At 39.1% G+C, this 27,569-nt stretch overlaps 1 protein-coding gene across 2 annotated transcripts in view; it reads left to right on the forward strand.

The window, feature by feature from the left end:
* Nucleotides 1-660: 660 nt before the first annotated feature.
* The window catches only part of LOC114254674, a 111,000-nt gene continuing 84,091 nt past the window's right edge, over nt 661-27,569 (forward strand). Inside the window, exon 1 of one of the 2 annotated variants that reach the window (XM_036293573.1) lies at nt 661-1,179. In XM_036293573.1, coding sequence (XP_036149466.1) covers nt 1,085-1,179 — 95 coding nt within the window. In that variant the 5' untranslated portion in view covers nt 661-1,084. The remainder of the gene's footprint in view (nt 1,180-27,569) is intronic. The other variant, XR_003625994.2, reaches the window with a different exon arrangement.

Genomic DNA, 27,569 nt, shown 5'->3' on the forward strand with positions numbered 1-27,569 from the left:
CGTGCGATTAGATTATTGTTTGTCAAGAAAAATATTTATATTTCACTAGAGAGAGGAGAAAGAGAAAGAAAAGAGAAAAGAGATAAAACTAAGGGAAACGAGAATTTCAATACGTAACTTTGCTCAATTTTTAAGATTTGTATAGAACTTTCTCTAAGAATAGATATACAAAGATTTTTTGTGCGGAAATTGTAAATTGCATTCATATAATTAAAATTTAAAATCAATAATTTACGAGATATTTTTATAGTTTATTTTAATATACTTTGACATGAAATATTTTGTAAACTTTCAATTTTTTTTATTGTTGTACTTTGATACTTTTATGCACAGAATAATGAAATAAATCAATTGGTGTAAAAAAACAATTACTGTAATTTGTAATATACAATTTATGTTGTTTTAAACAGTAATGTGTATTCTTTACACCAATCAAGTCATCTCATTATTCTGTTTATAAAAATATCCAAGTATAATTTAAAAAAATGTATAGTCATGAGATATTTCATATTCATGTTGAAATATCTCAGAATAAAGTGTAAAATATCTCTCAAATTATTTATATTTTAACAAATATACTTAATACTTTTATATGCAGAATAATTAGGAGAATTATACTATATATACTATATATATATTTTTTCCCCCATATATATGGGAAAAAATATATAATTTTTACAATAATTACATCGTGAAAGATTAACGCTCTTATTTTACATCACATTCATGCGAGTGCTATCAAATATTTCCTCCGTATTTGCAGTCGCAAAGTTAGGTTCCGGTTAAACTTCGCGGCAGGGGTCGGAGGGGGGCGGGATTCGGAGGCGCGATTGAACTAGCGTGAAATATTCAAATCGGCCAATAGCGTGCGCGAACGCATCGCGTCGTATTAGTTTCGCACCGGTCGCGTCGAGTGGAAGTCGCGAGTGACGGTTCGCGCTTCGTGTTTTTCGCATTTTTCATCCGGCCAAAGTGTGCATCTCGGCACAAAAAAAGCCGCCCGCGGTGGCCCGTCCGGGCGGCGATCGTTGTAACGGATTAATCGTCGCGCAAATGTTTCCGAGTGCATCAAGTACATCAGTACATGGGAACCCTCGTCGATCGCGAAGCTGGAAATCTCGACGGAAGACGCCGGACGAGCGCGCGCGCACGACGACATCATCGTGACGGTACCGTCCGGTAAGTTAATCCTTTCGTCACATTCACATGGCTGCATTAATTAGTTGCTTTTTTGTTGACAATCATCCGCGTTATTATTCCTGCGAGTGGCATAACGATCGCGTTTGCTCGCTCGCTCGCTCGCTTTTACACGCTCGACGATTAATGACGCCAGAATTGAGGGATGAAAGCGAGCGAATTCCTTTATGACTTAATTTATAGCGAAGTTATTCGGGATCGCGAGGGGGTCGGGCGGAATCTGTGTTTCGGTTATTCTCCCGCGCGAATCCGTCTTGCCGAGTTTCGCGCCCGCGTGCCCCCGTGTCGACTCACCGAGAGGGGGAGGGGAGATTACTCCGCGCTGTTGCGGTTTCGCGCTAAATATCGCGTCATCTCGCGAGGCTCCTCGCTAACGAGGACCCGCGCAAATAATTAAATTGGAAAGCGAGCAAAAGCGGGTGCCGGTGAAGTACTCTGCTCGACAACGATCTTCCCTTCCTCGACACCCCCCCGCGAGGTAAGGCGAACGTAAAAAGTAGCCGCAGCGCCATCAGCCGGCGGCAGCGGCTGACTCGACATATTTATCGACCCAATTATCGATCGCTGCGAAGTAGCCGCTGGATCGATAAAAGCTTACGTCCTCCTTATCCAGCGAGGGGGTGCCTAGAAACGATGAAATCATTGTCGGGCAGTGTGCACAATGCGAAAGCCCAGGTCACTATATGCGATACGGTTGAATTTCGCGAAAAGAAATTTCGTAAAGTCTTTCCTCCTCCTTCTCCTCCTTCCCCGAGAGAAAATTTACATCGAACTTTTCGAAGTCGAGAACGCGCGGCGAAGACCGGCGACGCGAACAGCCTCCCGTCGTCTCCCGCGGGAGACCTCGCTCCCGCCATTATCTTTCGTATTATACTACAAATTAATAGCATGAAGAACTCGATTAGAGTGCGGCGCCATAATTAACTCGGCTATTTCACTTAGCCGCTCGCATCGAAATCCCATTGCCGGCGTATAATTCCTATACATAGTTCCCCGGTTTTCCTCCCCCCTCCTGCTGCCGCTCTTTCCCCGCTGCCGCGCAGCCTCCGGCTGCAGATTCTTGTTCGCGGCTTGTTCGCGCGGAACGTTTCGCCCACCACGATTATGTTATTGAATCGTATGGGGGCGGGGGTGACAGGGCGGGAAGAGCTCCAGTCCAACAGCGAGAAGGGGGCAAAGGGGGGGAGCAGCGCCGGGAATTTCTCTCCGTTTCGCGAAATAACGGTCGTGATGAATTATTTAGCGTTTTGCGCGTCGCTCCTAGGGATACACATCGCAATCGATTAGCGGTTCGATTTGATCACGCACTACCGAGTGCGCGAAATTAGCAAACTTCTCTTTCTCTGTTTCAACGAATGCGTTAATTACTTTTCTAACAGCGTTACAGTGGAGCAATTTTCTCTGGTTGTTGTTTTACGGGACGACGACGACGACGGGGGAGAGTTTCTCAGACGACGGCGGCGGCGGCGGCGTTTGCTCGTTTGCCGACTCTCGTCCCTGTTCTCGCATCGGGTCCCTCTTTGTGCATCCGTCGATTCGTAAATCGCCACGCGAGCGAGAAGAGTTTTTTTCCCCTCGCGGAAACTTCGGCGGAATCTTACACCCCTCTTTCCCGCGAGGAACGCGTGCGCATCGCGCTCACCGGCAAACTTCGTCGAGCCGTAATCCAAGCTTATAATATTAAACCTTGCAACAGCAAAACTGCGCGTCGACATTACGGATTCCCAAAAGTCGCGACTGACGATAGTTCGCAATATCAGCGCCCCGTAAGCTTTTATCGACGAGATGATCTCGAAGGGTAGAATTCAGAATTTCCGCGTTAAAAAATTTTTTAAAAGACTTGCAGAGATACGTAAAAAAAAACTAACATTTTGTGTGCGAGGGATCTTCTAAAAATTAGAATATTATTTTTTATGTAGAAATAAAAAGTTTTATTAAATTAAATTTAATTAATTCTTATCTTTCATTGCAATATTATTCATAATACGTAAAATATTAGAAATTCTCTTTGCTTGAAGTTACAATTTTTTAAAATGTAAGATATGCATAATTAATTATATTATAGTAGAATAACTTTTAATCAATGTATAGTTTTGCTGAAATATTAAACAATTTAGCTAAATACAAAAATAATTTTAAGCCATCAAAGTAATTATGTGGTGAAGTTGATGATTAGAATGTCAAACATTTTTGTAGCATTGCTCATCATGCTTCGATAATCCAAAGTTATTTGCAGATGTAATTTTTTTTTTCAATTTTGCTCTAGCAAAACCGTTCTTTCTGTACAAATACATATATATATGCAGAACGAAGAATCAAAGTAGTCTATTTTTGTTTCACATTTTTATATTTCTTATGTGATTATGATATTTTGAAGATTTCGCGGTGCGTCTATTAAGAAAACGCATAAAAGTAAGTCGGGAATGCGCGCGTAAAGGGTAGGTCAGGATTCTCGGGTAGCACGTGACCATAATCAGCTGATCACTCGCCGCGTCGCCGTACCGAGCAGACGCGATCGCTGATATGTCATTTCACTTGAGAATGTCGTAATGATTTGAAACGAAGCATGCCGAACAGTTGAGATTCTTTTGTAAGATTAACATCGGTTTTTTTCAGCGTATTATTTTTGAAAAAAGTAACAAAATTACGAATCACTATTCTGATCACATAAATGTTCCACAAATAATTATTCTGATGATTGTATTCAAATGTATTTGAATTATAATATTTAATTGTGCTATTATGTTTGGATCTATTTGATCCAAATTTTATTTTCTAGAAACTTTATGACATACGACTTTATCAACTATTTAAATTCTGGGAGGCTTTCATGCGCTTTTTTTAAAATGCTTATAATTGGAGTCTTAATCAAAATGTTGTAATTAGTAAAGGTAAAAGAGTTCTTTTCAAAAATCTAATAGAAACGAGATGCATAAAATAAAAAAATATAAAAAAGGAAAATGGAGGTAAAAAAGATTTTATAGATGATATCTCTCTGATTAATTTTTTGTGCATTTCTGATTTTGTCTTGAAAATTAGTCGTTTGAATTAAATGTTTAATTTCTTGATTAATTTACGAGTTAACAGATCTTAGGACACTTCACCCGAATTTTTTCTCTTTGTAGAACTTTATCATATATTACTATTTTATAATATATAATACACAATTTATATTTAGAACGTGTTGAAAAAATAAAATTCTTTATAATGATTCAATGTAAAAAAGTAATTTATTTTAATAGCTGTTTTGATATACACTACTACTATTGAAAATGTAAGTCAGGTTATGTAAATTATAGATTTTTAGTACTGTGGACATACAGTATTGATATATACTACAGTATATAATAGAACATAGTCAATATAAAGCCGTGTCAATATATAAATTCGTGTTGCTTTTTGCATTTAAAATATTTACTTTTTTCCTCTAACTTTCTTACTTTTTTTACCTTCACTTTTATATATCTTTTTATAGATATCTTATCCTATCACCAACTAAATTTTCAGAAAAAAAAAACATTTAAAAAAATTGTTTTAATATCAACGATAAACATTACGCATTAGTGATGAAGCATAATACAACAATTTTAGGCAACTATTATGTGACTATTATACGTATTTGAAAAGTAACTATGAAATCGATGTCTTATTGTTAGTATAATCGGTCTCACGTATGTACGTTAACATCATCCGTGATTTCAGGGAAATTTTAAAACTTTTTATTATCTTCCTGCCGTCATAAACATGTCACCGGGAAGGTTCCAAGACGTGACAAGTGTTCTCAGTTGTATCCAAAGCTTGTTTCGGGAGATAGCCTCGTAAGGCTTACGTCGAACACTTAACTACGTAGTCGTACACCGAGACCGTGCGGTCTTCTTTTTTTACTGATATTTCGCGTACGTGCGTGGACAGGGAAAGCGGCAGAGGAGGAAGTCGCGGTTGTACATAAAGCTTGAAGAACGCGTCATGGAGAACGGCAATAAATAACGAAATACGAGCTCTTAGCGAGAAGGGAGGGAATAGTCGTACATAGAACATATCTACGTGTAGACGATAATTTCAGGTACATATACGTAGATTCTCGTAGTTCGTGAACTAACGCGGCGTCAGTTTTACGAAGCCATTCGCATGTGAAAGGAATACGAATGAATAGGGTGTGCTTAAGCATTTATCATAATAATTTTCTGCACAACGGCGACTCTATCACGACAGTTATTCTCTTATTTACGCGGAGAAGATTTTAATTTAACGAAATTATAGTGGTCACGCGAATCATTTGTTTTTAGAGATCGTTGGTGTCGGGGGAATTTGAATGATCATCAAATTTCGTCGCGCGATCCTTGCCGGGAATAATGAATGCGATTCTTTATACGGTATAGAGGAGAACGCTAGGGTCCGGTAATTGATTTTCGATGGACTATTATTCTTGGTATTTCAGAGAAGTGCGGTCGTTCGAGCGATACCTAAATGGTTTCCGATGGAACGCTTGTTACTTCATTTGCAACGCATGAATACCACCCACAATTTTTACGATTGTGAAACGGTGAATAAAGAGCGTAGCGTGAGAAATACGAGCGATTATTACGTGCTCATCTAACGAATTAAGCTAAAAAAAAAGAATGCGCTTTCTTTCTTTCTTTTTTCTCTTTCTGTCTCCGTTTTTTCTCTCGTATATAACATATGTATGTAACCGTTTGCTTCAATTAATTCGCGAAGTAATATTTTCATCATCATTTATATTTTCACTGAAAAGATTATAAATATAAGAGAATGTGAGAAAACGTGATGGAATATTATATATGAAGTAATATTACATTATTTTCAATAAGGATTGGTAAATGTTTTTCATATTTTTAAATTTTTATGATTGAAATATCTATTTGAATATTCAATTTTACCAGTATATAGATAATTATTAATTTAATTTGACAAGTAAAATATATATTAGGAAACTATTTGATACGTTGAATAATACATTGAGAAAAATGTTAATTTTTCAACTTGATTAAATTTCTTCAGTTCAAGTATTTATGCATTTAACTTAAATACATAAAATATTTGAACTTTAAATTAACAATTTATATATTTGACTGAAATACACAAATAATTGAATTAAAGAAATTTAATCAAGTTGAAAAATTTAGTCAAATTAACAACTTTTAAAAACGCGCGGACGCGCATCAAATTAATTCGTGAATCATTCGCGTGATTCTATTATCGATCTTTGTCCCTAAACTCTATTTGCGGTCTCAATATCTTCTTTAACAATATCATCTCTGCTAGTGCATTACAAAGATATTGACTCTGAACTACTACAATCACGCGTCAAGAGACTACACCCCTTGTCATCGTGTAATCATTGCTTCTGCATGTTTAAATATTTGTCGTCGGGCGTTTCTCTCTCTCTCTATGCTTTACACGTATTCTACGTGTAAGGAGTACATGCATCCTGCGACGGTACACATTGCGGCTAGCACTACTGGCTCTACATTTCCAATCGTCTATTTAGTTGTTTCGCTGGAGTCTGTTTCAATTATACGCTCGAGGAAATTTTGTGATTTTCTTCAAACAGATCGGTTTCTACGAATTTGCAATGGCAATCAGCTCATAGAGAATAGATAGTGGACGCGCACATGTCTCTCCTCGTGATGGCTTATCAAGATCGCTATCAGCCGCTATCCGTTAATTCGCCCAACTCCGTAATGACGGAGCCCCGGCTGGCGCGGCGTTCTCATATCGGTCGCAATTATTTTGTCCGATGATTCGGCAGGCGGGACGGGCAGGTTGGAAACCTGGCCTGATTAGACAATGAAGTGGCGCGCCGCGATCTTGTCCTAATGACGAAATTGAGAAATTATACGGGAACGGTGGCTAACTCGATTTACGGCATCCGTTGTATGGGGCGCTTCGTTAACCCCGACGACGCATCGACTTCTCGTGGATTAGGGTAGTTACGTTCGGCGCATCTTCAAGGCTGCTTTTACACCTATACGAGCAGCTTACCACGCACCACAGAGGTGCACTCTCCGTGCAGTATACTGTGTCTGTGTCTCTGAGAGAGGAGAGATGCCGGAATCGTCGCGTCGTCGGAGGCACCTCCTCTCCTCCCTCTCCTCCGGCCGCTTTTGGGAATTTAATCATACAGTTCGAGTAACGCGCGCCACCCCGAGTAACGTCTCGAAATCCTCAATTCGCGCTCGGGAAATTGCGGGCGAAGGAGAATACCAGATTTAATCCTTTTAGCTGCATCGAGAAGTTGACGAAGAAAGACGGGGGCGAGGTCTGCCGTGGATTTTGGCGGAAAAGTCTGATGTCGCGAACATGTTTCAAGGCAGATTTGCTTTAAAAAAAGAAAAAGAAATTGTCTGCTCATTAGCATTCGCTTACCGTCTCTCTCGCTAGAATTGGTCCGCACTACTGTAGCCTTCGGGGAATTGCTCCGTGGGAATTTTCGCAAATATATTCGAATCGCATCTCATGATAGCTAGATATTTATTAGCGGATTCCCTTTTCGCGCGCGTGAGAGCAAGGACGAAATTCTCTTTTCCGCGGCCGGGAGCTCAGCTGTGAATAAATGAAGGTGACCTTAAAGGTCGCACCTCCGCGACATGTTTGCACGTAGCACTTTTTTTTCTTCTTTTTGCAAATGGGAGGAAAGACGCGCTTAGCTTCGTTTTCCTCGTTAATCCTTGTGCGAAAGTCCGCGGCGAGGGAACCGAGCCTCTCGCCATCCTTCCTTCCTTCCTTCCTTCCTTTGCGTGTTTGTCCGCTCTTATTAATTTACAAAGGCGTCGGAAGCTGCGAGGCGAGAGAGAGAGGCGAAGGCGTTGGGCGAAGGCAGCTCGGGCGTGGGATGTTAAATAAATATCTACAGAGAGAGAGAGAGAGAGAGAGAGAGAGAGAGAGAGAGAGAGAGAGAGAGAGAGAGAGAGACACAAATTCGGGATACCTAAGACGGCAGCCACCAGCTAGCCAAAGCTACAGAGCGCAGTAGAACCGAGCGGTATAAGACCGTGTTTAATTTATTTCGGCTGCCAAGGACCCGGGCATTAAACTTCCACCATTCTCTCTCCTTCCGCCTATCTTATTTGCCTTACATTCGTCACCCGAGGTGGGACGCCTCCGTCTCCAAGGATCCGAAGGCACGCGAAGTCGCGCCGCACCATCCACCATCCCGGCCTGGCTTTCTTTCCGTTATTCACCCGACGTGAACAGGACGCTAAATGTCATAATTAATCCGATCCCATTAGAATTCCGGCGGCCGGCGATTAGTTCCGGGACATCGCGATCTGTCAACCCCGTCAAAATGAGCCTCCCTTCTCCCACCCTCCGTCCCCGCGGAAAGTATTCTCGTGGATTAACAGGCCCGCTTGATGCCAATTTGCGGAAATTACACGAGAAATCTGTTTCAACGCCGTCGGGGTGGGATCGATGTTAAACAGAAATCGCTAATGCGTCCCCCTTGCTGACGGATACGGTCTCGCAATTCTTCCTCTCGAGCGTTAAGTGGTAGTCCCATAAATTCGCCCCGTACGACGATCGTTCCGTTGCGTCGTCTCACTTTCCTTCACAATGGAGTATTTGCATTCTATTGATTGCCTCAATATTCAGGAAATCAGCAGTCTGAACGGCACCAGTTTAGACTGGTTGTTTCATTTGGAATTAGTATTCCGTTGGCGCGCGGGTACGAGTCAGCCAGCCAGCCAGCCAGCCAGCCAGCTAGTCTGCCACGGACGACGTTTGATTTCTTTCGAAAAATTCACACGGCTGCAGATTGACGACTGCAATTTTTCAATGCTCGGCCGCGGGGATATGTGTTCTATCGCACGTACAAACAGGATCGGATTAAGGTACGAGCCGGTCGAAAAATCGCGAAGGGGGATCAATCGTCGGGGAATACCGAAACAGAAGTGGAATGGATCACGCGCTTCGACAATCGAAGCACTTTTCACTTTGCGTCTAATAATAAGATCTTTTTTTTGCGTTACATTGAAATATACACATGTTCCTCTCGATATTGAAGTTTCATAAAATGTTAACGTTTATTTAAATCTATCATTTATTCCCCTCGCGTGTTTCTCTATATAATAGAAAATTACTAAAGCTAGGTAAAAATTACTAGGTCCAAATAAGACGAGCTATTGTTGGATGGAAGTCATTAAGATTTTTATTCATTAACTAACACAATAAACGATAACCGATAAACGAAACGTTTTTATTTAACTTTGTCATTCTCAGTCTGTAATTTATATATATAAATAATCATTGATGATCACTGTTTGAATTATATTTGTCTATACTTAAATTAGAAATTGAGGATGACTAAATTAAGTCTATAATTTAAATATAAGTAAATATTCATTAATGTAACTGTTTGAATTCTATTTATCTATATTTAAATTAGAAATTGAGGATGGCTAAGTTAAGTCGAAACGTTATCGATTATCGTTTATTGTGTTAGTTAGTTGAATCAATAAAAATTTTAGTGGTTTCCATTCAACAATCATCTTATTTGAACTTTTGGTAATTCTTCTTTATAAAATGTCAACTACGTCAATGTACGATCTTAAATTTTATTACTTTTAATCTCTTCCAATGAGAGAAATCAAATAATTCAATTCAAAGGTATGAGCATATTCGGCGCGCGCGTCTCTCCTGGTAAAATTAGATGATGGTATTAATCATGAGTAGTCGTGGACGCGAATCGTGATGCGAAATACAAGCTGAAAAGTCTTTCTGTCTCTCCCTCCCTCTCCCGTTAAGACTGAAACGCCTACGTGACGAGACTTGGACTTATTGATACTACTTGAAAAAGCGAATTTGTCTTTCTGTCTTTCTCAATTTTTTGTCGATGTCAACCAGTTAAATTTAAGGCATTAAATTTTCCTACCTTAGCCGCGCCAACATCTTAAGTAGAGTATACGCGCCTTGAGCACGATCTACGAGAGTACACTTACGAAACTTCGTAATTAACTTTATTCTTAATAAGATTTGCCCTCTTTTTTTCCCCTCTTTACCACCCGGACACAAAAACGCGAGTCGTTTCACGATGAAAATTTTCTCTATCGGATGGTTAAAAAAACCAGCGCGGCTATCGCGGACCCATTCCCATTTTTCACATGCTCGCATGTATAGATATAGGACACGGGATTTCTTGTCCTCTCCCGATCTCGCTGTCGATCCTTCTTGCGCTACCCTACATTTTTTTTGTTTCTCCCTCACATCGCGCTCACACTTCGAATTCATCGGTTTTCAACGTCTCTCTCACTCCTGCTGTTTCCGCGACCTCTTATCGTACAGTGTCGCTTCGTACGTATTGTATATATATATATATATATGTACATCCATGTGTCCTCCGATGCCGCTTCTATCGCATTACGCTATGCCCTTCCGCGCTCTTTGTCCGCTTATGCACCCTGCTGATTCGTGTCGCTAACCGGATTCGCATACGTCTGAATTTATCTCCTTTGGCAGATGTCTCTCTACATCCCTGCATATGCGCTAGACATCGTAAACGCTCTCGCTCTTTACGGATGCACTTTTCGCGCGAACGTATCCTGTCGTGTTTGCCAGTGAGAGATTGTAATCGTTAGATATGTAAAAAAGTCTACTGTGAGATGTGAAATCGGTGAAAGCGAAAATAGTAATAATGGTTTAACGTTGGAACTAATTAGAGTTGGACAAATATTTCCTTACTTAGTAATTCCAATAGTAATTCCAAAATGACCCATTTCTGACTAACTTTGATGTTGACTTTAACTTTCAAGGAGGTCAATGAGCTTTCACTTCATTAGTAAAGAAAAGTTCTGACAATGAATTAATAAACATATTTTTAAAAATTTCAATTCTTCTTTGAAATAATTTTCCGGTAGAGAAATATCATTAGTATTATATCATACTGTAATATATTATTTAATTTTCGGCTAATATTTCTTAAATAAGAGCTAAAATTTTAAAAATAGAAATCTAAATTAGAAAGTGTTTTCTATCATATATGGTATAACAGTTTTTATAATACTGTTTTATTTGTTGTAATAAAGAAAAGTTGCCAATATTGGTACACGTTATTTAAAGCGGTACTTTGTTCATTTCTTGTTTTTAGGAATGTAAATATGATTTAAACATGAAAGTAAACATACATTTTTTTCTATAAAAATTATTAAAAACAATTTTACTTAACCTAATTTTTATACACAGTTACGATACATATTGCATATTGCGAAAAAGCATAAAGTAATTGTATAATCGACAAAAATGTTTTACCTTAAAATGATAAGTTACTAGGAATCCGTATATATTAACTTCTAAAATTTTTTTACAAATAAACTGTGTTAAAAGAAAAGAAAAAGAAAAATATAATTTATTATGCTAGGTTTGAGTCTAATTTTTTAGACGTTTATTTTTTATTAAAAAACATTAATTAATACAAAATATAAAACAGTATTGTAAAGAATTGCCAGTATTGATGACCTTCTAATATTCCAATTTATTTTTAGGGGATTTTATATATGTAGAAAGAAACCGTGAGTGTATAAATTATGGGTTTTTATTTTTTTAATTATCTAAACAGATTATATGTTTATCAATATTAATATCAGTATTAATACAGCGCAATCTATTTTGAAAGATAAGGGCGTGTTGTTTTGAAGACCTAATATTAGTATTTTAACGATCTTCCTCTCTATATTAAAATTATGACTTATATATATATAAGTATATGTTCTTATATACATATACATATACATAAAAATAAATTCTTTTTTTATTAATTAACGAGCAACGGGAAAGAATAGTGACCGTAATCTCATTGAAAGTCGTTCGTCAAATCAAATCGTTGTTCGTCGGGCGGAAGTCATTTGGAATTAACTGTGTAAAGAGAATAATTTATTTAGAGTTATTATACTAAAAATAATATATTGATGGTTTATTAAACTTTTTTAAAAAACTAAGCAATTTGGCATTTTGATACAAAGACGCTCGAAGAATGTAAATTCGTAAAAAAAAGCGATTACAATTAATTGCAGCTTTGTTGGGCTCCGTTACGAGCCGTCCTTACGGTCGTGAGATTATATTTACGACGAATATTTGCAAAGCGGTGTTGCCGTCGCCCATTGTGTTATCCGTACATGTAACGGACAACAGAAAATCCCCGTGAAGAGCCCGACGTCGGATATTCGCATCGGGTTTACGAGCCATTTTATTGCGACAGTTTGTACGGGCGCTCGGGATAAAAAAAAAGTGATGAGCAGGCAGAGGTCACCGCTTTAGCGCGATAAATTGGCAGGTGATAACACAGACGTTGCTGATGCCCGCGGGGGAAAAACTTTCTTCTCTAAAGCTTTAGAGAGAAAAGTCTCGACATGTCACGCGGAGATGTCAGGTAGCCGAGAAGTCTCGCTCTCACAAACGTCACAAACTCGCGTTTTCTTTTCGTTTTTTTTTTTTATTTTATTATCGCGATACACCGATGGCACAAAACGTGACGATCTCGCTATCCGCTAGCTGATAGTACTCGCAGTATCTCCTCCCGGTGGCGGTTACTTCATTCGGTGTACGTAATTTCGATTTGTTACGCGAGCATCGTCACACGATGAAAAATCCCTCCGCCGAAGAAGGGAGAAACGTATGCGGTGGGGCCGATTAAATTTTGTCTCCGGTAATATCATCCGACCCTCCCGCGACAATACGGCAATGCACGTAACATCGCAAATTCTCGATACCACATGGCGGCACGACTTCCACCCCTTTTTTCCCCCGCGATACGCGCGGATACGATGGCGGGCCCGTTGTTTCGCGGGAACGACGCGAAGGGAAAAAGTGCTCGGCGGGCAGAACGCGATTCTTCCGTGTAATTACGCGCGCCCATACACACGTATATACACATACGTACGCGCGTAATTCACCAGAGGAGGGTTTTGTGCCTGCCCCGGCTTTTGTTTAGTTATAATTCGCCAGGCTCATCGTGAATTATAAATGTGCGCGTTTGCGCCACTTACTGACGCGCCGCGCCCCTCGGAAGCCGACCCCGGTTAAAGAATGGACCCTGTTACGTCTCGTTAAGAAGTTTCGCGGAAGTTTCGGCCCGCCGCAGACGCCGATCGCTCCTTAATAACCGCGAGATGAGTTTACCGTGTACAAGCAACCGGATGGAAGCGCGAGGAGCAACAGCAACGTAGCTCCGGCTATACGCTATCGGGGCTAATTTATAATAAATGTTAACCCGCTCTCTCGCTGGCTGGCTCATCTTTCATCACTCGGGGAGATGTTCATCGTTCTCCCGGGGGTTACATAGCGAAATCGTGATCGATCATGCGTTTAACATTATGCATTTCGTATTTTATAATGAACACGCTGTTAATGTCTGATTTACGAGAACGTTATTAATAACGCGTGTTGTAATAATTGCGTTGCAATGGAGGAAATTATCTCGCAAAGCTCGAAATTGTAATTTTGTAATAACCGCGAATAAATACAGCTTCAATTCAGCTCGGAGGGAGGAAAGAGGGATCGGATGACAGTGAAATTTTAATAATGTCGGCCGTTATTGTCAATCCGGGAGGGAGGGAGAAAGGGAGGGGGGGGGAGGAAAGGGAACTTTTATCACAGGCTTAAAAATACGATCCTATATTTCCATACAGGCGCAAGTTTATACTGCCGAACGCATGTTTTTTTTACGCGACGAGCATCTCGCGGGAATACGCGCGCTATCGAAATCAATTGGTGCGGATTCGTATTTCGACTTGCAAAATTTTAACGGCGAGTGGAGGGGAAGGGAGGGCGCCGACGAGGGACGACGCGGCGAAGGTTGCTCCAGCGCAATTACGATTTATATTTCCCGTTGTGCGCGGCTAATGGCCTGGAATGCGAAATAATGCGGCTTGCCGGGATCGAGAGAACGGCCGGCGGGTCCTCTTAACGCGCGCGCAAAGCGCGCTATACGTGTTGACCTGGATCTTCTGAAATCAATCGAAATCAGCGAGCCGTGTGCCTCGAGCACCGATGGTCAAACCGGCGGCGGTGGCGTTCCGTGCGAATATCGCGCGCGGAAATCGACCACACATTTCACGGTTTTGCACGCGTCGCGTCTCTTCAGCGTGTGATCCGTGTGCCGTGTGCGCGTGCACAGCTCGTGATGATGGAAAATGAGCGCATTTCGCATGGGCGCGTCCGCGGACGGTGATGTGCATCGGCGCTACATAATACGTTATTATCCTTGGAGAAGAGGGAATATTTCATCTTGGAAGAAAAACAAACTCGCTGTCGAACTTTGCTGCTGTTATTTATATGCCAGGTATCCTTCTACTTACAGTGGAGTTTCGTTCTGAGACTTCGATAGTAAGTCGAATTGATCGTAAGTCGAATAGTGTAAGCGGGCCAAACAACTGCAACTTGTGCAGAAACCGTTGAAACTATTGGAAGTATTGAAACTGATGTATTATTTGTATTTTATTTTATACAAATAATAAATAAAATATTATTTAAGCAAAATAATTATTTTATTATAGCATAATATGTATAATATTGTGAAATTAATATATTTAGATCATTAACGAGTGTTTATTACTGGCTTATTTTTAATTAATGGGATGTCGGTGATAAGCTCGAAAATTTATAAGATAATTCCGGTATATAATATCGCTTATCTATCGAAAATTTTATTTATCAACTTTACTTTTTATTTAAATTGAGATAGGTCAATAGCGAATCTTAGTGTTTCTTGTGTGACATTTACATACATTTTCTAACTGAACAACGCGCCATTACTTTTGGGCTTGAAACACAGCCATTAAAAATAAAACCAGACTAGTAATACGACAATATTAAATTAATGCTATATTTCATCCTTTATTATTTCTCTACATTTATGAAATAATTAAATTTTTTAATTATGTATTATGAAATAATTATTAAGTTTTTCTAAAGTGATCATTTTACATAGATCATAATACATGATCGCGACAATGGTTTTATTATTATTAACTTTAGTTAAAATTAGTAAAGAAATTACAATATAATACTAACAATAAAGACAGAATAGCTGTATATAGGGTAAGATGGCCATAGTTTTTTAAATGCAAAAAACATACTTTTATTTTTATTATTTTTTAATAGCGTTTAGTATATTACTTCACTGAAGCTTTCAGTATGTAAAACTATATTAAAGAGAAAATATTTAATAAAAATTTTTTATAATCAAAATATTGAAGCATGGACATGGGTCATCTTTCACAACTTTTAGGGAAAAGATGGCCATAGTATTATAGAACAGTTGGCTATACATTTTTTATGTATTTAACATCTATAGAATAATAAAAAAAACTTATAATTTTACATATTTAATTTTATTGCCACATGTTATCACATATTTAATTTTATTTTTAAACATTTTTAATATTAAATGTTTACACACACAAGTTTAGGATCAATTTAATTCATTGTCATTACTAAAAAAGACATGTCAGATTAAAATATTAGGTGCATAACTTAATTCTCGTCTTTTTTAATAAAATATATATATAAACACTTACCCCGAAATGTCATGGGCTATCTTGCTCAAACTGTGAGAGAAAGATAATCATAGTATTTATTTAAAAAATAGAAAACGAAATAAAAAGTATAATTACATATTACAATTTACATACTTTTGTTACGTGGGTAACGTTCATTGCGATAGCATAATTGTAATTTATTCGACGTTGTGGCAATTTCTAATGAACACGTGAAAAACTTTAATTGCAGGCAGTCAAAAGTAAAAACGTGATATGACATCCACATTATCGTTATTTCGAATAGTATACGCACATAAATTACAGTACATTGATTATCTTTGAAAATAATTACGAGAACACATTATTTAGCAATTATTGGAGAAATTATAGCCATTGGCCATCTTTTCCATACGGCCTAACTTACCCTAAATTACTCTCATTATTCCTATTTCTTTTTCTGATTCTGCGGCTAAATTCTCGCGCGATATAAATGCCGGAATTACCTTCAGTTATAAGTAGAGGGATACCTATATATATTTATTATAGATTTATTCCTTACAATTTTATATCGCACGTTTTATTCGGTGTACGCGTCCAAATGGACGAATACGAAGTAATATCGCCGATTTAATGCCATGTTAGGGAATAATGCGGCGGCGTAGCAGAGGAGGCGAGTTTGACGAACTACGGGAAACTATACAAATGTTATCGCATAAATAATATATGTGATTAATATATTATTGTCGGGTAACATATTATCGGTCGCAATGCATTACCGTTACCACGTACGGTCATTACCATTTATTATTTACCCGTTACATTTTATTCGGTGTCACGCGCAGACCGCTTGACGTTAAATTTTATCACATGCATATTATATAAGGGATTCGGTTAGGGTCCTATTATATTTTCCAATATCGCGCACTATACGCCGCTTAATTGAACGCGCGCGCGCGCGACCCCCGGTTCGCACGGGCCGCCCCCGAAAGCGTCACTATGCATTAAATTCCATTGGCCGGACGGGTCGTTCAGTATTTGACGATTAACTTTGGTGATACAGAGGATGCAATTACTCATTACCTAATTTACGACGCCCGTAATCTCGTCCGCGATTAACGATTCCCCGATCATCGGAAATGATGGAGAATTTATGGATCCGCTTCATTCGCGGAATATGACCGCCGGGATTTGTAATCGTACGCTTATCGTGCTCCTTGTCGTTCTTTAATTTCCGACCCATCTCTGTGTGTTTGCCGTCGGCCTTCGTGCATGTGTCTCCCCGCTCGTTTTCTCTTTCTCCATTTCTCTTTCTTCGCCCTTGTTTATTCGCGCTTTCCCGAGGCCTCACTCGTTTCCCATCCAGATACACTTTCGACAAAGTTACCGCCGTCCATTACCCAGGACGATCCTTTATGGCTGTTATTTACGATTATTATTATTGCACGGTGATGGCTACCGCTGTTGCATGGCGGCCGCACATAGAGAAACTATTCTTACAGCAAAGAAAGCGAGCGGAACAACATTACGTTACGAAAGCTGCTACCTCTCGCGCGCGCCTTTCCTTGAGGTAATTTACAATTTGGTCAAATTGCACGTTGCAGATAGCACGAAGGCCTCACTTTAATTATTTTCGATGATTTCCTTGCGTTAACTTATTCCTGGTGTAAGCGATGAAAACATTAAAGGAGCCGACCGAAATTCAGAACCCTCAAAAACAGGATCCTTCGTTCTCTTTTCTCTTCCGTTGTAATTATTCCGATCACTCATCAATATATTTTCTAATCGTCTATACGACTCGGTTTTTAAAAACGTGGTGCGACTCAATATTTGAAATCTAAAGGTCCAAGAAGAAGAGAAAAATTGCTTTCATATAGAACCACACGTCAAACTGTTAACGATGAAAAAATTGATGGAACCTATTGAAATTCGAATTTGAAATCCTTTATTCTCATTTTCTTAGCATTTAGGCTGCTATTCTACGATAAGCAACTGCAAACTTTTTAAATTTATTTTTTTTCTCCAAATTAACTACATTATGATATTGATCATGAATATCCGAATTTTGGCTTTGAAATCAGTAGTAAAAAAAAAACAATAAAAAATTGATTTATAATGGTTTGTGGTTTATGCAGTGAAAATGATCCTATTTTACTGCTATGCATAAATAAAATTTTAAACAAATAAATGGATTTAAATGGAGTTTTGAACAAATATTTATTGAAGTTTTGTTAGTATATGAAAACATTTGCTTTAATTCGTAATACTACTTCTTCATCACATTTACAAATAAGAATAACTACAAAATGTAATTTGATTAGAATCACGAGTGAACGAAAAATTAAATAACTTTTAAACTAATAAGAAAATTATGTTTAAATTTTACAATAATATTTAAACAATAATAAAACAACCTATGAAATTTTTTAACGTTTTGTAACATTTCGTGAAATGTGATGCATTCAATCGATCTTACAGCATTATATTCTTACATAATATGATAATTTATCGATAAGTCGCGAATACACGTGCGTGCGTGAGCGTATATTGAACAATACACAAATACCTCTCCAATTTCTCATGTCAATGTATTAAATAACCGTTGTCAAGCAAGTTGACACCTTGGTTTTTACCAGCATATTGACAAAATCCGGCGCTATGAAGTGTGCGGAAAATTAACAGACCTTCTATGTGGCATTTATCGCCCGGTAAAATTGACTTTTTGTTTACGCAACGCGGCTAGCTTTACTCGTGACACTATCGCGGCCTGTAAAAGCCGACGACACGTATAAAACGAGTCATCAACATGGACAGATTTAATACGAAAACAGTTGTCACGTTTTACATCCTCATATACCGTATGCCCTATGTATTTTGTATTATTTATTTTTACATTTTTATTTTCATAGAGACATATATAGATTTATTCGCGTTTTTTTTTCCTTTCGGAGGCAGCTTCGGCATTGTGTTTTTCTAGTTTGTCGACGTGGCCTTTTTTCCCCTGTTTTTGTTTTATATAGAACAAAACATCCCTCGTTCCTGGAAAATTACACGGCGGGCTCGCTATAAGTCACACGATCGCTATCGCCGAATATGCGTGCGTGCATCCCCCTCGTAATCCGCTTAATAGCGGCAGGGGGGGCTTTATCAGCAAATCATTATTTTAGGCAGGCAGATATCACGCGCGACTCAAGGTAACGAGTATACGATCCCACGTGAATTCGGTGAATGCCTCGCGTGCATTATAAATAAGACAATAGCACAGTCGGGACGATTAAATACGGGGGGGAAGGTTGGCGAGAGAGAAAGAAGAGCTGAATGGGATTCGGAGGAACGGAAAGAGAAAGAACGAATGTAGCGTATGAATAATAAATATTGTAAATATAGCCGCCTACATTTTTCTGACCGCCACCGGTAGGACTGAACACGCACGCGTGCACACGCGCGCACACGCATGCACGCGCGCGGTCACGCAATATTCCCGCGCCATTGTTGCGCGCTATTGTTCCATCGTTGCTGTGTCTGTCCTCCACGTTGTTACCTACGATCGAGAGTCAACGCGTCCTCGTCGTTCATCGCGTCCCGATTTTATTTGCTTCTTCTGTGCGTACACCGTCTGCCAATCGGCGTCGTTCCGCGACCGAAAATGTCAGCCGCGAGCACTCACGCGCGGCACGCACGCAACCGGCAAAATTTCACGCGATAGCGCCATTTTTTCGTCCCTCGCCCAGCCGTGATTTCGTCGGGCCACCGCGTATTCTCGATTCAGCAGTTTTTTGATAAGTGAATTATGAAAGCGCCGCGGCAATTCTCACTCGAAAAATGGCTCCTTCCGGCCATCCGGCGCGATAATAGAAAGGTAACCGTGGCGGGATAGCGATAGGAAGGATCATAATAACGATAACAGTTACGTGGCGCGCTCGGGGATGAGCGATGCGAGCATTTGCATGGTAAACGTGGCCGAATCTTGACGATTAATTTCTCCGCGGAGAAATATCAATGTACTCGGCACGACCAACATACACGGTCTACGCAACCTTTTATCTATAGAAACGTCTTAATTTCAATCTCGCAAGGGGATGTATTTCGATATCTTTATTTTAACAATAGTACAAGACCAAAATGTACATAATATAATTCAAACTAACCCTAGAAGGCAAAATTGAATTTCTCTACTTTTAAAGGAAAAATGGGGTGAAATTTCACCCCAAGCTTCTCGAGTGTCTCAATTCTATCAGCAATAAATTAATAATTAAATTAATACATTTTCTTTGTTTTTTTAATGAAGAAAACGATGATGTATATAAACATGTTTTTTGTTAGAGAAATATTGAAAAATCCATTTGAAGCAAAAGAAATATGAAAAATGTGCAAAAATGAGCATAGTTTGAATTTTGTTTGAGATGATAAAGCATCCCGCATTTGCCTTTTAGGATTATGAAAAGGCTGAACGTTCTTAACAGGATTTTAATATTAAGTAATATTTTAAAGTAATATTTCTTATATTATTTTAAATGTATTTTCTGATGTTTTGAACTGCGCGCCGTTATTTTCGGTCTTGAACAGCTTTTAAATAAAATCGGACTAATGGTTTTACAATATTAAATAGATTATCAATTTAATAATAATATTGATGCTAACTTTATTATTTTACTAAACATAGGGTATGAACATATTGGATGAGTGCAAAAAAGTTTTGATGGGTTTTCAATAGGTGTTTTAATTAACATTTTTTTATTGAACTATTGGCAGACATGTTAATATATTACATATTATCAATAAGATTTCAATGTCGATTGTTGTTTAAAAAAGCAATTGACTAAATTTAAGTAAGTTATGATATTTTTAAACAAAAGTGAAAATAAGCGAAGAAAGGTTTTATGTATATATGAATAATGCATATTGAAAAGAAACAAATATTCAAAATAGCGTAAAAAACATTTGTAATGTATTCGAAGAGATAATAGCTGTTTTAATTCCAATATGCGAAAAATGGTTCACTAAATTTAAACGAGAGGTAATTTCAATCACAAAAGCAAACCACGCTCTAAATGGTCTTCTGACGATGACAATGTGCCCAATTTAGTGCATAAAAACTTACTAAACTTCTTCGACAGAAAAAAAGATGCTGATAAGTTAAACCTTGACAAATCGATCGCCTTTTAGAGTATAGAGAAGAACGTTGGTTACAACATCCATTGAAAATCCATTAAAACTTTTGCACTCATTCAATAAATACACTATTGTACTTTGGTAGTTTCTGCACAATCGCTCATTTGCTACAATGGTATAACTAAAAATAGTAGATTTTTAATTATTTGCAGTAAAAAAAATTTTTATAATTTAATACATTGACTGAAGAGAGGTGCACTGAATGATATTCTTAGTCTTCTACAATTAATTGTTATGAGACACTTGCCAAATAAAATATAAGTTATTTTTTATTATATTTTCTGTGTACTACTAATTTGTTTACGTTGGAAATTATAACTTCACCGAGAGAAAAAATAGTTGCCATAACCATAATATTACTATAATAATTACAATTTATAGTCATTTTTGCACCCAATTATATTTTTATAGTTATTCAACAATATAAATTATAGTTTGTTTAAAGTTATATGAAAGTTCTTATAATCATAATATTGGTCTATGCAACTTATGATATCGTTGCCATAATCAAAATAAAGATTTTAATATAATAAATTGTACTATAAAACAATCATAAGTATCTAATATAAGCATATAGTTATTATTATCAATATTATAGTAATAATTACTATAAAAATTATATTTTTAATAATAATTATTTTACTATGCAATTATATTTGCAAGTATAACATTTTTTTTTTACAATTAGTGTTGATGTTTTAGGTATTTTTACTAATAATAATTAATCTAATTAATTAGAAAACCTTTTTGCAACATGCTCCGAAAAATATGATTTATAGATAGATCCGTAGATCTCCTAAATTATATTACCTTCGAAAAAATATTGAACTTATACATAAGGTAATTATAAACATACAGTTAATTGATATTTATTTTATTAAAAACTTTATTAATATATAATCTATGAAAAGAATTAAATATTTTATAATTAATAAATAACAGTAATGAAAAAGTAATAACGTTGAAATAATAACGTTGAAAAAAGCTAAAGAAAATAATGTACGATCTCACAAATTGAGTAAAATTGATAAGAAATAAATGCGCTAAATGCAATAAATATTTTTGCAAAAGAGACGGGGAAAGACCGAGAGAGACGGGGAGAGACCGGAAGAGACGGGTAGAGACGGGGAGAGACCGGGAGAGACTGGGAGAGACCGGGAGAGACCGAGAGAGACCGGGAGAGACGGGGAGAGACCAAGTTTGTTTTGACAATTTGCACAAATTAAAATTTAAAAAAAATGAAAGAAATATAAATATATAAGTGAAAGAAAGATAAGTATTCAATAAATAAAAAGGACTAAAAAAACCAATTAAAAACACAAAAAATAAAAAACCAAAAACAAAAGCGAATTTTATTCACGTTCACCTCCTTATGATAAGATTCAGATAACGGCTATGATTGTAGATGACTAAGAAACGTGAAAAAATACATCTATCCGTAAGTGCATAATTGCAAACGCATACGTGTCTGTACGCACACACGCATATACATAGACACATACTTGCATAGATATATACACATGCATTTTTGAAAAGCAACTACTTTTGTGGTGACACAATTTAGAAAATTTTTTAAAGTATAATTTTATAGAAATATTGATATAACCTTTAAAATAATTGCAAATATGTACAATAAATGTAAAATCTACAATAAACTTCTTTTATAAAAATATAAAAAAATTTAATATAAAATTGCGTGACTACATTGTTTTCAGATGTATAAATTGATAAAAAATTAACATTAGTTGTACTGGATTTTTTGAAGTGTTGTTAACAGGCACAAAAGAAGAATGCCTGTTAGATTTGTTGCATATTTTTACTAATTTCTTATTTATTTTATACTTTTGCTATTAAATATTTCTTATCTTAAATAAAAATATTGTTTAACATATGAAATAGGCGATCGATATGCATTCCGAAAATTTTTCTTAAAGTTATGTTTAAAAATAAGATATTATGTATAAAACTTTAATAATTTCAAAATATTTAAACCAGTCTGAAAAATTGTGTTTTTTGACATTCGAATACTTCTTATAATAGAAATAGATAAACAGATAGATAGATAGATAGATGGATAGAGAGAGAGAGAGAGAGAGAGAGGGGGGGGCAGAGGGGGAGAGAGAGAGAGGGGGGGCAGAGGGGGAGAGAGAAAAAGAAAGGGGAGAGGAATATGAGTAGTATAGCTTACATATTGGACAGCCTATTGGAACGACTACGTGTTTCATTACAAAAAATGCTCCTTTATCTCTTTGCTCGGCGTATCCCGTAACATCCCTATCACGATACAAGACTTTAGGGAATCTTGCCGTTGCACCCCATAGGAGTTGTTTTTCTTCTTGAAGTAGCTAAAAGAGAACAGCAAGATGATCTCAAGAACGGCGTAAAGGTGGCGTAAAAACGTAACGCGCTCGTATGTAAATAGTAACGTCGGGGGCGACAGCGACGACGATGACGATGATGAGGACGACGACGGCTATGAGGGTAGCCGGAATGGAAAAGGGACAGCTTTAGGGGGATGCGACGAGAGGTGGTAGGTAAGGGGAGTTAGGCGGCGGATGCTGGCGGGGGTTTCGCCGCGAAGGACGACGATGGCAAGTCCTGGAGAACAACGCCCCGGGGAATCGTTTTCTAGGGAAAGCTTCGAGAGCTCACCGAAGCTGCGCACCCGGATTTCAAGCGCGTTGGTGCGATTTTGATTCGATCGAACGTGCTCGAAACGCACGTGCGACTTTGATTTGATCAGCGCGCTCGAAACGCACGTAAGAAATTAAGGATTTCGAGGGAAACGTGAATTTTTCTACCTAGGATCAAATTGAATATATGGCCGTTGCTTAATAAATACTCATGTAATTTTTTTAAACTTATCAATTGATTAATGAAAATAAGAGCCATTATTTTGGGAAATGTATATTTAAATTGTTATATGTTTAAATTAAAAATAATACACTACGTGTTTCCGATATTATATTATCACGTAATATCATCACGTAATTTTATCATTTTCTTCTCAAAATGAAATATTATATTGGGAAAAATGAAAAACGTTTATTTCATTAAAATTCTACAGAGAAGTATGAAAATGGTATGTTTCCGTTAGGATTAACGTGTTTTAATGTAACATTGTTCCTACAATATATTCAGCGTGTGCATTATTATTATTATTATTATAATACAAAAGTATTCATGCGTATGGAGATTTTAATACAAAAATTTTTTTTGTTAAGCGTATCACATTTCATTGAGGTTTTTACAGGCGCGACAAGGACCGCAAATCTGGTGTTTCTTTGAGAGAGGAAAATCACGAGCGAAATAGTCAGTTTGTTGCACAGCAAAACGTTATACCCATCCATCGTCTGTCTGCACTGCGAGAGAGAAGACGAAAGTCTACCTACGATAACTGCTCCGTGGCACATAATTAACATTTTGACAAACCCGGAGCTCCGTGCGCTTGTACCTCGAAATATAGTACTCCTCGTTGTTTCTCGAGATGTCCTCGGGTCATTGTGATTCCGTTAGCTGCAGCTCAAACAGCTTAACCGAGGATACATTTCGTATGCAAATGGGAAATGTGTTCCAGAATAAGCTTACGTCTCTGTAGCTGTTACGGATCAGCACTTACTGCATAAATCGTTTTCCAGGCAGGTGGTACGTGCGCCCGCCTCCGATTTCGATCGACTATTCGACCTCGATCTGGAAGTCCGCTGTCGAAATCGACAGCTAAGTCCCCCCTCCCCTCTCGCTCTTCGGCGAAGAGAATCGATGGCCCGATAATAACGGCCTGATATAATTGGGGCGCTACGTACAACCCCCGGGCTGCTGCACGCGCGGTGTATCGAGTTATGAAATATCTCGACTGCATTGGATTTCTCTTTTGTGTCTTTTATTGTATCTTTTTTCTCTGTTAGATTACGCGCGAGCAAGTGGAATATTTGAAATAGTTTTGCGGTCCCGCGCTCTCTAAATTTATTTTGCATATTATTTTGTTATTTGTATCTTTCAATTTTCTTTTGGAATCTTGGATTCCTTCGATTTTCGTATTTCCGGAATATCCGATTGATGGATTCCTGTGCCTTCGGCTGGAGCTCTTCGGATCCTCGAATATTTAACCCGCAGCGTCTTCTCAGATTCTCGAATTGTCGGCAGCCCCGGCAGCCCTCGAGAAACGATGAAAGAGGTAGCTCCCTCGCATTCTCGAATGTTCCTCGGTTGCACGCGGGGCTCCTTGAATCGCCGCTTTTCTGGCATTTGCTGTTCTCTCGGTTTCTGCCATTTCCGGAATCACTGCCGAAATACACGCAATTTCAAGACGAAAGCCTCTTTCAACTCTCCTTCCTACGTTTTTACGTGAAGCGGCGAGCTCTTTGGAAAGCTCGCGATCCCAGGGCCCGATGATCCGCGTCGATCGACTCCCGGTGGCGTGTTTTCACGCTTTTCTCGCCGCGGATTCGTCGCCGTCGTCGTCGACGCGAATTCCCAGGGCGCATTTCGGCTGGATCAGAATAGAGAAACTCGAGGCCACCGCTACACGCCGCCGCCGGGGGTCCCCAGTGTGCAAGAAGGAACTAAGTTCTAATCGAATCAACGACCCTCTCGCTTCGATTTACCGTGCACGGAGACGACGACAACGGCGGCGGCGGAGGTGGTGCGGGGGAGTGGACGAGGGTGGAACACACCGCCCGGGACACGGCGACGCGCAAGGACGAACTCGTCGAACTGTCTTCGAAGGACGGCAGCGACGGGGCGGCAGCTGTTTCTCCACGTCGTCCTTTTGCTCCTCGCGGAAACCCCGTGCGCGCGCGGAAAATATTATTTGCTTTCTTGCGGTGGTTACCCGGGAAGTTTATGCCGTCGTCGCCGGAAGTTTAACCGCTCGCTCGCTCGCTCCTTTTCTCCGGACGCGCGTCTGTAAATTCTGTTCTCGGGTTACACATACTACATTCCGCCTGCTCGCGGGTGAGGACGCAGGACGCGTCGACAATGTGTCCGGCGATTACCCAGGGTGAAAACGAAAATACGTTTTAAATGTACAGCCGCTCGTTCGAGCATCGTTTCCAACTCGAAGGAGATTTTGAAAATTCGGACGTTTCGAGAATTCAAGCGGACCCCGTAATCCGAACGGTCGAAGGTTCAAGATTTAAAGTGTGCCCTGGGAGCTTTCCCGTGTCCGCGTAAAATGTGATAATCTACTCTTGTAGCGAGAGAGGGTGCTCGTAAGGTAGGAGGGAGGCTTAACGCAGAGCGCGAGTTCTTCGCATCGCCGATGCAACTGTGATATATCGGGGCTATAGAGAGTCTCTATAGTAGAGAGACAGAGAGAGAGGGGGGGAGGGAGGGGAGCGACAACTAGTTACGTGACCAGCCTTTCTTGATTGGCTGGCATAATATGCTTAGGCACGATTTGCTTACGATAGCTCGGACTAGAGGCTCTCCGCTGGTCACGTGATCCGTTTTGCATTGACGTCGCAATGTTCAACTCGCACATATTATGCCAGCCAATTAGGAAAGGCTGGTCACGTGACCAGTAGTCGCCTCTCTTTGCTAGAGATTCTCTAATCGGAGTCCTTTGACGCCGCCCTTTCGACGAGCGCGAGCTGTCATTGTTGCCCTTATTTTTTTTCCCCCTTTTTATTTCGTTTCGCAATAGCGGAGGCGGCCGTTCGATAACTCGATATATCGGGCGCGCTTCAGAAATTTACCGCTATCCATACTTCGGTTTGATAGACTCCGGGAGATCGTGTCCTCTTTTTCCTCTGGCTTTTCACTTATGACGCGAAACTGCGACCGGTCGGTCGATCGGACGATCAAATGCCGACGCGAAGTGTCACCCGAATTATATATAAACCGCGACTCTTTCACTTGTTCAATCAATATTCTTTCGGATCATTCGATAACCGAGGCTGAAATAGCGGGATATCGATATCGATGGTAACGTGTGACCCTTGTAAAATGTCTCCCTTTCTCGCCATTTCTCTCGCCCTTTCTCGCTCGTTCTTCCTTCCACTTTTACCCTCTGTGTTGCCCTCCCTCTTTCTTTCTTTCTTCGCCAGCGTAATCCGACATGAAAAATTGCGTTTCTCCGGCACGCCGTACGCGATTCTTCGCTTTAAAGAGCGAAAATCTCGGTGACTGATATTTCATTCCCTCCCCCTCGTCTTTTTTTTTTCGAGGGGTCAAAAGCGCCGGTGGCGGGTTGACGTACGTAAGATAAATACACGTACGCGTCCTAATTGCGCTCGGTACGATAAAGCGCGACGCGCGGTGGAGTTAAAAATTTTCCCCGGCAAGAGTGAGATATTTTTGTGTGCTCGAACCACTGCGCGTCACCACCGCGTCGGAAATCCTGTAATCTTTTGTACGCTCGCTCTTTGGTCGCGCGCGGGGGTTCGTTTATTTTGTCTCGTGACACCGCGAGGTGTGCGCCGCGTGCGTAATTAAAATCAAGGGCCTCGAATACTCCGCCAACTTCCTCAATTTAGGCTGCGTTCGGAAACGTCACCCGGATTACCCTCGGGTATCATTTTATCCTTGTTTCACATTCAACGAACAACAAGGATAAAATGATACGTGAAATGGCACTCGGGTGACGTTTCCGAACTCAGCCCTAGTCCACCATTGATCCGTCCCGTCTATTTTTACAGTGTTTTCAATTATTGCGGTGACCGCTCTTTATCATTAGAGTCACATATCGAACCGGGAATACATACACCCGGTGAG

This window comes from Monomorium pharaonis, chromosome 11, assembly GCF_013373865.1.
Source record: "Monomorium pharaonis isolate MP-MQ-018 chromosome 11, ASM1337386v2, whole genome shotgun sequence".
Lineage (NCBI taxonomy): Eukaryota > Metazoa > Arthropoda > Insecta > Hymenoptera > Formicidae > Monomorium > Monomorium pharaonis.